Here is a 14,992-nt window from a genome sequence, read left to right as displayed (position 1 = left end):
TTCCCCTCATCTAGTTTTACATGTGAAAAGATTTTTTATTTTTTTTATTTTTTATTTTTTCTTAAAGTCCGGTTTTTACTTTCAAAATGAGATTTAAATGTTTTCTAATTTGAGTTACTCTCAAGTGGTTTGAGCCCATATACAGTGAGTGTGATGTTGAGACTGGGTGATTGTCATTGTATCTTTGATTGTCCAGATAATCTTATTACACTTGGGACACGGTCCAATGAGGGTAAATTCGATTTCAAGTTGAGTGGTTTCAAATGACGCCTTGACTTCTACAAATTGATAGGTTTTCTCTTTCACTTATTTTTAATTTTATATTGTTCAGCTAATTTTCTAAACCTTAAAGTCCAAACATTCCCAGTCAGCTACCTGATTTTCAACTATGCATTTAGACCAAAATTTAGTGAGCCTGTAGATAGTAAAGATATCACTAACAGTGGAAATCACTATACTATGATCGATAGTCCATTGAACTCCTCTATATGGTTTCTCTATGATATTCACTAGCTGAGCACCCCTCTCCACACACAGCAGACCTACTTTGGCAAGTTTTTGGGATATACAAGTGGGCCTCAACAGCAATCAAGGCCCTTTGCACAAATCAAACATACTCAGCGAAGTTTTTGGGACATCCAAGTGGGCCTCAACAACAATCACAACCACACCCAAGAATCGGCCTCGTCCACTCATCAAGAATGTCAAATTTTTGTTTTGGATGTAGAACTTTTGGAATGTTTTTCTTCAAGTGTCCATTGTTTTCTAAAAAGGGAAACCAGATTAGAGCATTTTTGCATATGCCTGTCTTTTTGATGGAGGCCACCTTATTCACCACCGCCGATGTCCCAAATTTGACAGGCGAACACTTGTGCTGCTCATAAACTCGCTGTGTATATTGAAGACTCGGACTCCGTCGAACCCAATCTGATTCAACAGCACAAGTCACCCCCGACTCAGATGAATCTGACCAGTTCACACCTTACCTGGGTGAGTCACAACTTGACTCAAGACCGGACAAGTAAGCCCAATTCGCTGAGTCTTAAATCCATAATTAAAACGACACTTCAACCTCTACAATCTCATCAACCAACAGAAGAGATTACCGGTTGCACAACAAAGACCATGATTCCATAAATTGTAACTGAGCACCGAAATCTGGGGTATACATCATCTCCCACCACTGAAAAAACCATTGACAAGAACCTATCAAGCATTACTAAATTCGATTTTCCATATATAACTACTTTGAAATACAAGTTAAGATTTCTCCAGCCGTCATTGGATTTCCTGTGGGAGATTCGCGTTAAGATTCCCATCCATCATTATTGGATCGAGTATGTGTGCACTGATGCTCAATACACAATATGCACACACAACTGTCATCGTAGCCTCCTAGAAATTTGTAGTTGGCTTCGAAATGATAAGAATAGCAAAAGATTTACAGTCACCTTCAGGCCATAAACAACTTTCCTCTTTCACCCTGTGCTCTTGGAGCTTGCCATTGCAGATGGCTGTAGAGAATGGCAGGGAACACATTGCCAATCACAACACACCAGCAAACACTTCGGGAGTGTTTGTATGCGCAGACTCCATTTCGATTCCATCTGTAACATATTGATTACACAATGATATTTTCCATGGTCACCATAGAAAATAGAATTTGACAAATGCAACCCATTTTGATACCATTTGGAATCCTCAAACTCAGTGACTGGAATCTGCACATCCAAACGGCCCAACTATCTTGTCAGTGGAACAAAAAAAAACAAAAGAAAAAACATCCATTTCCCCATGGATTCTGCGTATCCAAACAGGCCTGAAGGGTTTTGCTTTTCAGGAGGATAAAAATCCATGTACTGACTACCTTTACTATCAAATAAACAAAATACACAGTTCGCAGTCTGAACTAGTTCATATTAACATCCTCATGGCTGAATATTCAAGACAAGAATGCAAATAATTAAAATCGATAAAATATAATAAGCACTAGTGTTCTAACCAATTACAAGACATAGGGTGGAGACCCCATGCATGTACACATACATTAGCCATCTCCCACAAGACTCTTGGTAGCTTTTAAGCTATGTAAATAGACAGACACTCTCACATGAGCATACCACTGCAAGTTTACATAGTCCAAACAGCACATACAGACGGCAAGACTACAATTTTACACACAAACCTTTTATTAAAAGATCCTACAAAAATCCATAATCAAATTTACGAAAAAGAGAGAGACCCAAGAACGATGGTCTTAGCTGACACGGAATTCCCCGCTCGCGTGCACTTCCTTGACCCGCTTATCATACTCGTCCTCGTCATCCTCCTCTTCCTCCTGATCCACATCTTCATCCTTGTCCTCCTCTTCTTCTTCCCCAACCCAGCCAAAGCCTCCGATAGACCGGGACGATGGCGGCGGGGTTCTTGCCTCTCCAACGATTTTCATTATGTCATCAATGCTTTGGAGGGAGAAGCTCGGGTTATCTCTCTGATAGTAGATTGCTTGTTGTGTTTCTGTCAGCTCCCTTGGCAAGTTTTTCAAGAACCATGGGTGGCTCTTAATTTCTTTAATTGTAATCCTCTGCAATTTTAGAGAAAATGAGTATTCGAAAACATTGTACACTGACCGATCATTTCCTCCCTTGTAGGTGGGTGTAGACAGCCATACTATGTAACAATTGTAATTCATAAAAAAAAATTAAAAATTAAAAATTTAAAATTTAAAAAGAACCATTCACATTCACATATTGAACAAGACATTGGAGTGTGCCAATCCTCCATTGGGTGGCAACTCACCATTCCAAGCCTCAGTAAGTGTGATTGACAAATGCCTGCCTTTCTCGATTGGAAGTTGTAGGCCACTGATAAAAGGTCAGGATCTGGCAACTGGGAGATTTTTGGAAAACCACCATCCAGTAGGACCCATCAGATTATGTATGGTCTGGATCACCAAACTCTAGGCTCACATGTACAGTTGTGCCTCAATAAAGGGAACATTTGCTGAGACCCAGGACATTCCTCACTTGTCCTATTATGGAGCATATCCTAGGATTAGACACATGGATGGTACGGTCATCAACTCATGGTAAATGGTCACGCTGGTAATGGTGGGCGCTGTTACATGATACGGGGCCATAAAAGAAGGCCCAAACGGGCCCGTAATGGTCGTAACGAGCTTTTACAGCCCTTTAAGGCATGTAAGCCTGTAATAGACCATGTTTGGATAGTGGTAACAGAAGCTGTAAAGCCTGTAATAGGCCATTTTTGGATAATGGTAACAGAACTTTTTCACCAATTTCTTTAGAAAAATGGTAGAGGTGATTAGGAATGTGACTTGGTGGGATAAATCCCATAGATTGCACTAACATGGATTTAGTTATGGATATTTGGTGCAAATCTACATAAAATGATACAATCTATTTACCCTACACAAACTTTTTATCCTACATAAAATTTTATTATAAGAATTTTTTTTTAAATTTTTTTTTACTCAAATTTCTTGGGGGAAATGGTGTGTAATGATTAGATATGTGCATAAGTGGAAATAAGGTAAATAGAACTCAAGCAAACAGTGACATGTTTCACCATCACATACATGTTCAAAACCAGTAAACGATACAAATTTCGGATCCTCCTGTTTTTCTGAAAACTTTTGATACTCTTTCACTTTTCTCTCTCTCTCCCTCTCTTTTTTTTTGCTTGTTTTTTTCTTCTTTTTTTTGAACATGATGGGGCCATAACGGGCCATTACAAATCTTAACAGCCGGAAGGCTGGCTATTACAGCCACCATCACTGTATTGAATAACTCGCATCAACCAGCATGACGATTGGATTTGTCTACAACAAAATACTAAAGTCGAGTTGCAAATATTTGTAATCTAATGTTTAAGTTTTATATACAAAGAAGGAAACTGGTATGCATGTGGTAAGAGAGCAGGAGCAGTGGTGGTAGAGCCTAAAGAGATAAGCTTGACTTCTAACAAGCAAGGTGTTTTTGGAATAAATGGCTAAGGGTGAGTTTGGTTCCACCAAATATTATGTACCATGAAATTTCATGATATTCGCTAGATGATACAGCTAAGGATGCAAGTTTGCAACATTATGGGTATTAAGTTTCAAAAATGGTTTTAACCAGGGCAATTTTGAAACGGGGCCCTCATTCACGACCGCTCATGTTTATAGTATCACTATTCGTATTACATTGCGCCAGTGTTATAAATAGCACTTGTGGTGTACACGATGTAACATAGCACAGCCGTAGAGCTACGTAGCATAGCTAAAACTAGATGTCCAAAAACTCGGTGGTGATATTAAAAAGAAGGGAAGACAATGCCCATTTAAAAATAAATTGATGGAAGAAGGAAAGTGGAATGTCGAGGAAGAAGTAAACATTTGGTGAAGTAAGATGCCTAAGTGCATTAGGGAAGTGGCAAGTGGAATGATGATGTACAAAAACTATTAATGGGAAACGCGCACGTTTCCAAGCCTGAGAAGGAACTAGAAACAATGAAAATCTTAAATAATATAGCAATGCCAAAAAGATTTCTAAGAAAGTAAAGAGGCTAAACTTAAGGCTTATGATGATCCTTATAATAGATTGGAGACGAGAAGGGGAGAAGGATGTCTTCAAACTTGCAAAAGTGAGAGAGAGGAAGAGTAGGGACCTAGATAATGTTAGATGTATTAACAGTGATGACAAACGGGTACTAGTCAAGTACAATGAGATCATTAAAATGTGGAGAAGCTATTTTTAAAACTTGATAAATAACAATCACTTAGAGAGCATAGAGATAAAGGAACTATAAACTCAAATAACGCAGCAGTTCATAGATACTTTTGTAGGTTTAGGATATCTGAAGTGAAAGAAGCTTTGAGAAAGATGAAAACAGGAAATGCACGACAAAGGCATGAGATGAATGTATAAGAAAATCAGTTTAGTTTCATGCTAGAGAATTCTACCACTGAAGCTATTTTCCTTCGTAGACAATTGATGGGGAAATTTAGGAAGAAGAGGGATCTCCACATGGTTTTTATCGACTCACAGAAAGCTTATTATAGGTCCCTAAAGAGTTGATCTGGTGGGAGTTGTGAGAGAAAGGAGTTTCAAGAGGATATGTATGAGGGAGAGGTAACAAATGTGACAAACACTAGTGCAGAGACAAGTTCCTAATTACTATAGGCTTACACCAAGGGTTGGCATTGAGCCCGTCACATTGGTTATGGACCAGTTAACAATGCATTTGCAGGAAGAGAACCCATGTTGTTTGTGATTTGCAGATAACATGATTTTGATTTACAAGATGGAGGGCATAAACAGAAGACTAGATTTAATGAGAGGTGCTTTAGAATCTAAAGGATTTAAAATTCGTTGGACTAAAAAAGAGTGTGGAGTGCAAATGAGGACTAGATAAAAATTGTTGACCAAGTAGTTTCCCAAAATGACCACTTTTGATATATTGGGTCAATAATTCATGAGTGGAGAGACTGAGAGGGATGCTACCCATAGAATTCAAGCAAGGTGGAAGAAATGGAGATGTTCCTCTGAAGTTTTATTTGATCATCGTGTACCATTAAAACTGAAAGGGAAATTTTATAGGATGGCAATAAAACCAGCCATGCTTTATGGGGCAGAATGTTGGGCAGTTAAGGAACCACATGTCCATAGGATGAGTGTAGTTGAAATGAGGGTGTTGAGATGAATGAGTGGCAAAGGTAAAATAAGGATGTTGAAATGAATGAGTGGCAAAACAAAGATGGAATTAGAAATGCTTAAATTTGAGGGAACTTACAATGGCAGCAATAGATAATAAGATCCGGGAAAGTAAGCTTAGATGGTTTGGTCATGTGCAGAAGAGACCAAGAACCATGCCAGTTAGGAGTGAGTTTGTACAAGTTGAAAACTCTAAAAGGTGATGGGGACATTACACGCACACGCACGCCGCCCCCCTATGCATGTACACAAGGAGGGCCTCACCATCGATTTGGCTCAATGACAATGTGGCCTCCAACTTAGAAGATGAAGTTTTGATTCAAAAGATTGGGCCCGATAGTCAAGAAAAGCCCATCATGGGATCTCATGATCGTGGCCCACTAGTCGGATTGATTTCATATTTAGGTTTTGCTTATTTATATTATTTAGAATATCATGAACCATTTAGATTTCTTTGATTGGTTTTTATTTTTAGTTTACTTCATCGCCAATAATAGGTTGCGCACATGGCGCGAGTTTTGGAGTATAGGATTTTCTCTATAAATACGCACCCCTTGTAGTTCTTATGATTCATTGAAGTTGAATAAAAAATTCATGCATGTTTTTCTACTCTCTGAGTTTCTGAGTTATGAAAAAATTCAAGTGGGTGTGAAGCCCTCCCTTTTCGAAGGGTTAACTACCGTGGTGCGAAGCCACGTTTATCTTAATCTGCCCCTCCATCTTATTTCATCCATCATTCGATCATCTTCGCTTCAAATCCACTTGTTTGCAGCTGCTCGTCTTCCTACAGCCAGTTTTTAGAATCTGGCCCTGCAGAGGGCTGAAACTTCAGCGGAGCACCGCGCCTCAACTGTATGTCAGATCGCCATTAAATTTCGAGGGTTTGAAGACCCCCCCGGCTGACCAAAGTCAAGGAGTCCCTTTTGGAGGGCATCCTCCACACGTGCGACCACCCTACTGCACACGTGCGTCAGCTTCTGCCCTGTTGTCCGCACAGGGGAGTTGTTCTAAGTTCAGGATTTTCTTCTATTTCCTTTTTCTTACCTAGTTTCATAACCCTAATCCTAGTCTGCATTATCCATAATTTTTTTTCCCATTTTTTCTCACCCTAGGGTTCCTTGAATTGAAATTAGTGAATCCCTTGAATTAGGGACTGATTGTTGTGCATGTGTGGATGATTACTGCTGATCTTTGAGCATTGTTTGGTTTATAATTTTAACAAATCCAGCCCTAATATCCCAATCCAATCAAATGGTTCATACATCTCATTCAGGATATGAAATTTGTGTAATTGTTTCTGAACTAACGTGATCTTAAGCCTGAAATCTCGCACATCATATTTGAATTTCATGTCCTGCATCAAATTTGGTATCAGAGCTTGGGGTTCTTATAGGGGAATACATTACATGTTTAGGGTTAGTTTGTTTGAGTCCTTCATGCATCCAGTTCATCACATATAGCTGTTACAAGACCGTAGTCTCTGATATTAGTTGCTGAAATTTCTGTTAGCAGGAAGTTAGCAATTCACATTGCTGTAACTTTCTGTTATTTCCTTATTTTGACAACCATGTTGCTAGATTTTAGTAGCACTACATAGTTTCCCTCATATAGAGTCTCATACGATCATCTAGTCCTATTTAGTTGCATATAGTCGTCATAGAAAGTCCTTAGGTGGAGTTAACAAGTGTATGCATTGCCCATAAGTACGGGTCATGGTTTTGGCTTGCACCCTACACTAAACGTGGAGCAACTACTAGAATCACTAAATAAACTGTCCCAGCAAACCGAGTCTTTGGGTAAGCGCTTGGATATGGACCAATGCTTTGAACAACTTGATGTGCGCATTACCCAACTTGGGACCTCCACCAGGACAAATCCCACCATTGGGATAGATGTCCAATCTCAGGAAAGTAGCCAGGAGGATAGACCAATGACTGGATTTGGCCAAGGAATAAGTTATGGGCATGCACCCATGCACCCATCCCATGAGAGACATCAAGACTACTATTTTGAGGGGTACAACATGTGCGGCCTTGTGGCTGAAAAGAGTGTACCAGAGGCTAGTATAGAGTTACCCTCTGAGGCCGTTCCGGTAGTAGATGAGTTACGTAATGTCTTTCCTAATGATCTACCGGAGAGTCTCCCCCTAGGAAGGATATAGAGCACACTAGAACATAGGACACTGTACCACCTATAGTCGAGTTTGCGTTTAACAGTTTTGTCGATAAATCCGCAAGTCCAAGTCCTTATGAAGTCGTTACTGGTTATAAACCTAGGAAACCTATTGATCTTGTCACTATGCCACTGTCTCATAGGCCGTCAGAGCCTGCAAAGTCTTTTACGCATCACATTCATTCATGGCATCAAGAAATCAGGCAGAAAATCACTACTAGTAATGAACATTACAAATTTTTTACAGATCAACATAAATGTTTCAAGGAATTCGATGTAAGGGACTCTGTGATTGTCCGCATCAGGCCCGAGCGGTATCCTCTGGGAGTCGTTCGTAAGTTACACGCGCGTAGCGCTGAACCCTTCAAGATTATAAAACGAAACGGTCTCAAAGCGTATGAGGTAGATCTTCCACCCTCCATGGGAATTAGTTCCACATTCAATGTGAATGATCTAGTTACTTTTCAGGGGACCGCTGATACTTTGTCCGGCCCTTCGCCCACGCATCCTGAGTCCCCAGATTTTTCCCCTGATCCATGCCCCCCTCCCGACCCATCTTCCCAGTCTCTACCTCCCATACCTACCCTTCCCGACCCATTTTTCCAACCTCTACGTCTCATACCTACCCGTCCCGACCCATTTTCTCAACCTCTACCTCCCATACCTACGCATCCCGACCCATTTTTCCAACCTCTACCTCCCATACCTACTCTTCCTGACCTTTCTTCATAGCCTCTACCTCACATACCTAACCTTCACACACCAGAGAGGAAATAGAGGATATCCTGGACCATCAAATAGTTTCAACATCGGACGGCGAGTTTCAAAAGTACCTGGTCAAATGGAAGTCACGCCCAGCTTCAAACAGCACGTAGCTCACTGAGGAGGAACTTCAGAGACTTGATCCTGACATCTTGGAGCGGTTCAGGAGTTTTATTTCACCAGTGGCAAAATCTTCGCAGCCGAGGATAATTATGGGGACATCACGCGCACGCGCACACGCACACGCACGCCGCCCCCTACGCACGTACAGAAGGAGGGCTCCACCGTCGATCTGGCTCAATGACGACGTCCAGGAGGGCCTCCTAGTTAGAAGGCGAAGTTTTGATTCAAAAGAGTGGGCCCGATAGTCAAGAAAAGCCCATCATGGGATCTCATGATCGTGGCCCACTAGTCGGATTGATTTCATATTTTAGGTTTTGCTTATTTATATTATTTAAAACATCATTAACGCTTTATATTTCTTTGATTAGTTTTTATTTTAGTTTACTTCATCGCCAAGTAATAGGTTGTGCACATGGCGCGAGTTTTAGAGTATAGAGTTTTCCCTATAAATAGGCATCCCTTGTAGTTCTTTTGATTCATTGAAGTTGAATAAAAAAAATTCCTACGTGTTTTTCTGCTCTCTAAGTTTTGGAGTTGTGGAAAATTTCAAGTATGTGCAAAACCCTCCCTTTTCGAATGGCTAAATTCAAATGGGTGCGAAGCCCTCCCTTTTCGAATGGCTAACTACCGTGATGCGAAGCCACGTTTATCCTAATCCACCCTCCATCTTATTTCATCCATCCTTCGATCATCTTCGCTTCAAATCCACTTGTTTACAGCTGTTCGTATTCCTACAACCAGTTTCCAGAATCTGGCCCTGCAGGAGGGCTAAAACTTCGGCGGAGCACCGCGCCTTAACCGTACTTCGGATCGCCATCAAATTTGGAGGGTTTGGAGACCCCCCCTGGCCGACCAAGGCCAAGGAGTCCCTCTTGGGATCCGAGCCTCCTCCACACGTGCAACCACCCTACTGCGCACGTGCCTCGGCTTCTACCCCGCTGTCCACACACAGGAGTTGTTCTAGGTTCAGGATTTCCTTCTCTTTTCCTTTTTCTTACCTAGTTTCATAACCCTAGCCCTAGTTTGCATTATCCATAATTTTTTTCTCCCTTTTTTCTCACCCTAGGGTTCCTTAAATTGAAATTGGTGAATCCCTTAGATTAGGAACCGATTGTTGTGCGTGTGGATGATTACTGCTTAACTTTGAGCATCGTTTGGTTTGTAATTTTAACAAATCTAGCCCTAACATGTGTAGGCCTAGACCCGCATAGATTCCCCTTAATTGAATGGTTTGGACTTTCATGTGGGATATGGAATTTGCGTAATTGTTTCTGAACTAATGCGATCTTAAGCCTGAAATCTCGCACATCATATTTGAATTTCATGTCCTACATCAAAAGGGCAAGGGGAAGGCTCAAAAGAACGTAGATGGAGGTAAAATGAAAAAACTTGATGACATATGGTCTAACTAAGATTATGGCCCTTGATACAGTGGAATGGTGGAAAAGGATTCATTTCATGTAGCTGAATGCAATTAGTTGAGGCTTAGTTGATGATGATGATGAAGATGACGATTCTTGTACTACAAGTAGAAAGAATGGGCACTGGTTGGGTGTAGATGGTGATTCCTTTTCTTAGAAATAAATTATATAACTATTTAATTAAGATTAATGAATTTTCTATGATATGTAAAGGGCATTTTATGATAAGCAATAGCCACAATCTTAAGCTGATGGTGAATTCTATACTTATTAGAGTAGTCCGTGTTGGGGAAGCAAGTGTGTGACTGTACAGGTAAGCAGTTTGTAGCTTTCCTATACAAACTTTCCTAACATGAAATCAGCAAAGCAAACTTATGGATTTGTACATGTTTCAGTGTACTTCTTTCTATTTTGTGCAGCCAAGCACCTTAGCATGCCATTTCCTTTTTTTTCAAATGATGGTGCATGTGTGTGCCATCATCCTTGTGGGCATGTCTGACACACCATGCTCTAAAGCCTAAACATTCACATATTCACATAACATAGATAAATGGAAATTCAGTGTTCAAGTGTACAAATATCCCAATCCAATCAAATGGTTCATACATCTCCAACAAAAGAATCATCGTGGTGGAAAGCTTAATCTGGAAGTCTGAATAATGAAGGATAATATGCACGACCATCTATCAAACATTTCAATGCATGATAGGGGTCAAGCCCATCATAGCATACACACAGCTTGGGCTCTCCAGACAACAGAAGGATTCGTATAGTGTCGTAGGATGCGTAAAGTATCTGCTTTATCTCCAAAGGTTTGCTAGATGCATCCCTGTAAGGCTACAGAATGCACAGGACATCTACCACCACCCACTTCAATCGTGCATGAGTCATGATTCATTAGACAGACCACCAACACAAGCTCAAACCAAGAAAGCTTGAACCCAACTTTAACTACTTGCATATACAGTGGGTTGTCGTAAGCTTTGTCATTTAGTTGCACGAAACCTTCACCAAAAAGGGGCAATTGTAGACATCCTACCCTACGTGAAGGTCAACAAAACTGTTTGAATGATCCAAATCATGAGGGCCAACCCCACTGCTCTCACTCCCCACCGTAATCAAGCCTTAGAACTCATCCAATCCCAAGATCCTACTATAATCAAGATGCCAAAATGATTCATGTGCCCACGTGTCCGTCTGCACATGCCAATCCATGTGTCCAAGATGGGTCCATAGGGAGTAGGTGGGAATAAGATTGCCGCCAACGTATGACCACATTTTAACGTGTTTTTTGCATACCTCCCATGATAATTACCCTTTTAGATTCATAAATTACGCTTACATTTATATCTATTTTTAAGAAATTGCCATGTGGCAACCCCATGCTTTTATCCTTAAGGAAACTCTAAAAAATTCACCTACTTTGAACTGGCACCCTCCATGCTTTCATCCTTAAGGAAACTCTGAAATTACAAACCGTGCAACCCCTTGGCCTTACGAGGAAGTGACATGTATCCCCTTGCATCCATGGCCAAACAAGGTAATGCCCCACGTCCTTGATCCTCCAACTTCACCTAAATAACTCAAAAATCCACCTACTTTGAACCAGTTTCCTCATCCCATTTCTTAAGCACCTTCATCCTTGGTGAGAAAACCCTTAACCTCCCTACAACCTTACTATCACCCTTAACCTCTCTACACCACCATTTGCCTCTCTTTACGAGTCTTAGGAATCTTCCATTTGGGCTTTGGTACAGGAGTCCACCGGGAGGAAATGCCTTTCAGCCATTGCAGTGGGGAACATTCCTCCCTCAGATCTCCAATCAATGCCCTCGAGGAAACAGTACACACCATCTAACGAAGTTTCCATTTATCTTTCTTTGCAACATTTCCGTCTCCTCTACACCCCCTCACTTTCACATATTATCTTGCATTATCTTTTTATTTTTGTTATTGTTTACATCATGCTCTTTGTTTTTCTCTTATAGTGGAGATCTTTGCGTTAAGCACTAATTCAAGAAGACCAAATCCCGCAAGGTAGAGACTACACCCACATGCAAGCGGAGAAAGTGTCCCGTGCCTTCCTTCTTGCGTAACTAAGGCCCTTACTTGAATCTTTGAAAGCTAGACCATACTTGGAGTCATTCAATCAAGGGCATCAATTTGACATTCGAGTTGTCTCTACCAACTTAGCCTTCTTACTGGTTTGTTTTGATGCAGGACATGAAAATTTAAACATGCTATGCAAGATTCCAGGCTTTAGATCATACTAGTTCAGAAACAATCACACAAAATTCCACATCCCACATAAAGTTAAGCACTCAACAAGGATAATCTATGCGGGTCCAGGCCTACACATGCTAGGGCTAGATCAATTAAAGTTATAGACCAAACAATGCGCAAAGGAGAGTAGATTCAGCCACACATGCACAGGAATATTTTCCCCAATCCAAGGGATTTACAAGTTTCAATTCAAGAAACCCTAGGGTTGGAAAATGGGCAAAGAAATTGGGAGTTTAAGAGAATCTAGGGTTAGGGAAATCACGTAAGAGAGGGGTGAAAGAGAGGAGAGAGTGGACATAAAGCCCACCCGTGCATGTGGACAGCAGGCCACGCCCGACGCACGTGCATTGAGGGTTGTCCACACATGCGTGGGGCCCACGAACCCAAAAACCCCCTCCTTGGGGCTGGTTGGCTAGGGTTGGGCTACAAACCCCACAAGTTTCGGCCCAATCCGACATACGGTCCGTGCGTGGTGCTCTGCCAAAGTTTTAGCCCTCCTGCAGGACTAGATTCCAGATATCTGTTGTAGGGAAGGAACAGCTGCAAAATAACGATGGATTTGCAGGTGGAATGACTGTGAGAGAAGAGGAATATGGATGGTAGAAAGTGGGGACGAATCGGGATGGGTGTGGCTTCGCACCACGATAGTAGCCCTTCGAAGAAGGGAGGGTTCTACACTCAATTAGGTTTTCACAACTCAAAGATGAGCAGGAAAACTCAAAATTTTTATTCCAATCATCAATGAGAAAAAAGACTACAAGGGGTGCTTATTTATAATAAAATCCTACACCCTAAAATTGGCGCAATGTGCGCACCCTATTACTTGGAGACGAAGTAATAAAAAATAACAACTAATCAAAGCAATTTAAACCGTCCATGATATTCCTAATAACAATAATAAGCAAAACCTAAAGTACTAAATTATTTAGAATAGTAGGCCACGATAATAAGAACCCATGGTGAGATTCACATGACGATTGGGCTCACTCCAATGAACCAAAACGCAGTTCTCTAACTAGAAGGCCCTCCCTGAACGTCGTCATCGATCCAGATCGATGGTGGGGCCCTCCTCTTTGCGAACATACAAAGGGGGGGGCGTGCGTGTGAGCGTGATGTCCCAATCAACTCTCCCCAGCTGCGAAGATTTCGCCACTGGCGAAACAAAACTCTCAACCGCTCCAAGATGTCAGGATCAAGTCTCTGAAGCTCCTCCTCAGTGAGCCGCATACTGTCTGAAGCCGGGCATAACTTCCACTTGACCAGGAACTTTTGAAATCCGCCGTCCGACATTGATACTATCTAATGGTCTAGGATATCCTCTATCTCCTCTCTGGGTGTGAGAAGGGTGGATATGGGAGGTAGAGGCTGGGAAGAAGGGTTGGGAAGAGGCCATGGATCAAGGGACAGGTCCGGAGAATCAGGATGGTTGGGCGAAGGGCCGGACAATGTATCGGTGGTCCCCTGAAAAACAACTAGATCCTCCACATTGAATGTGGAACTAATTCTCATGGAATGTGGAAGATCTACCACATACGTATTGAGACCGTTTCATTTTATAATTTTGAATGATCCAGCGCTACGCGCGTGTAATTTACAAACGGCTCCCTGAGGGTACCGCTCGGGCCTAATACGGACCATCACAGAGTCCCCTACATTGAATTCCCTGAAACGTTTATGCTGGTCTGCAGAAAATTTATAACGTTCATTAGTAGTAGTGATTTTTCGCCTGATTTCTTGATGCAACGAATAAATGTGATGCGCAAAGGACTCTGTAGACTCTGATGGCCTATGGGACAGTGACATAGGGACGAGATCAATAGACTTCCTAGGTTTATAACCAGTAATAACTTCAAAAGGACTTAACCTGTGGACTTATTAACATAACTATTAAATGCAAACTCAGCTATACGTAGTACTATGTCCCACGTCCTGGTGTGCTTCCCCACTAAACATCTGAACAAACTCCCTAGACTCCTATTGACCACCTCAATCTGACCATCGGTCTGAGGGTGGTAAACCGAAGAAAATTGGAGCCTAGTATTCATCATATGTCATAGTGTCTTCCAAAAATAACTTATGAATCACACGTCACGGTCAGACACTATAGTTTTTAGTAACCCATGAAGTTTGACGACCTCACTAAAGAACAGCTTGGCAACATGAGATGTATTAGCGGCTATTTTAGAAAAACGGTCCACGACATCAAATATGAAATCATGTTTCCAAATAGTCTTAGGGAGCCCAAGCACGAAGTTCATACTAATATCCTGTCACGGGATGAATGGAACTGGCAAAGGTGTGTATAGTCCCGCGTTCTACTTTTTCTGCTTTGTTAGCTAACAAGTACAACACTGCCCTAAAGTTTTGGCCACGTCTCGCTTGAGGCTTGGCCAATAGAACTTATCATCCACTAGGGCAATGGTCTTGTCTCGACCAAAATGACCCGCGACCCCTCCTGAATGTAACTCCCAAACAAGAAAATCGCAGAGGGAGATGCGAGGTATGCATAAGCAGTCA

General features: G+C 41.5%; 1 protein-coding gene across 1 annotated transcript in view; it reads right to left on the bottom strand.

Moving 5' to 3' along the window:
- Nucleotides 1–1,954: 1,954 nt before the first annotated feature.
- LOC131234507 (serine/threonine-protein kinase SAPK7) overlaps nt 1,955–14,992 on the bottom strand; it is a 28,337-nt gene continuing 15,299 nt past the window's right edge. The window contains exon 9 of the mRNA XM_058231441.1: nt 1,955–2,584. Within this exon, the coding sequence (XP_058087424.1) occupies nt 2,258–2,584 (327 nt within the window). The 3' untranslated portion in view covers nt 1,955–2,257. The remainder of the gene's footprint in view (nt 2,585–14,992) is intronic.

Source organism: Magnolia sinica, chromosome 19 (assembly GCF_029962835.1).
Source record: "Magnolia sinica isolate HGM2019 chromosome 19, MsV1, whole genome shotgun sequence".
In the NCBI taxonomy this organism is placed as follows: domain Eukaryota; kingdom Viridiplantae; phylum Streptophyta; class Magnoliopsida; order Magnoliales; family Magnoliaceae; genus Magnolia; species Magnolia sinica.
The sequence above is the reverse complement of the archived record's forward strand: the minus strand, read 5'-3'. Positions and strand labels throughout refer to the sequence as shown.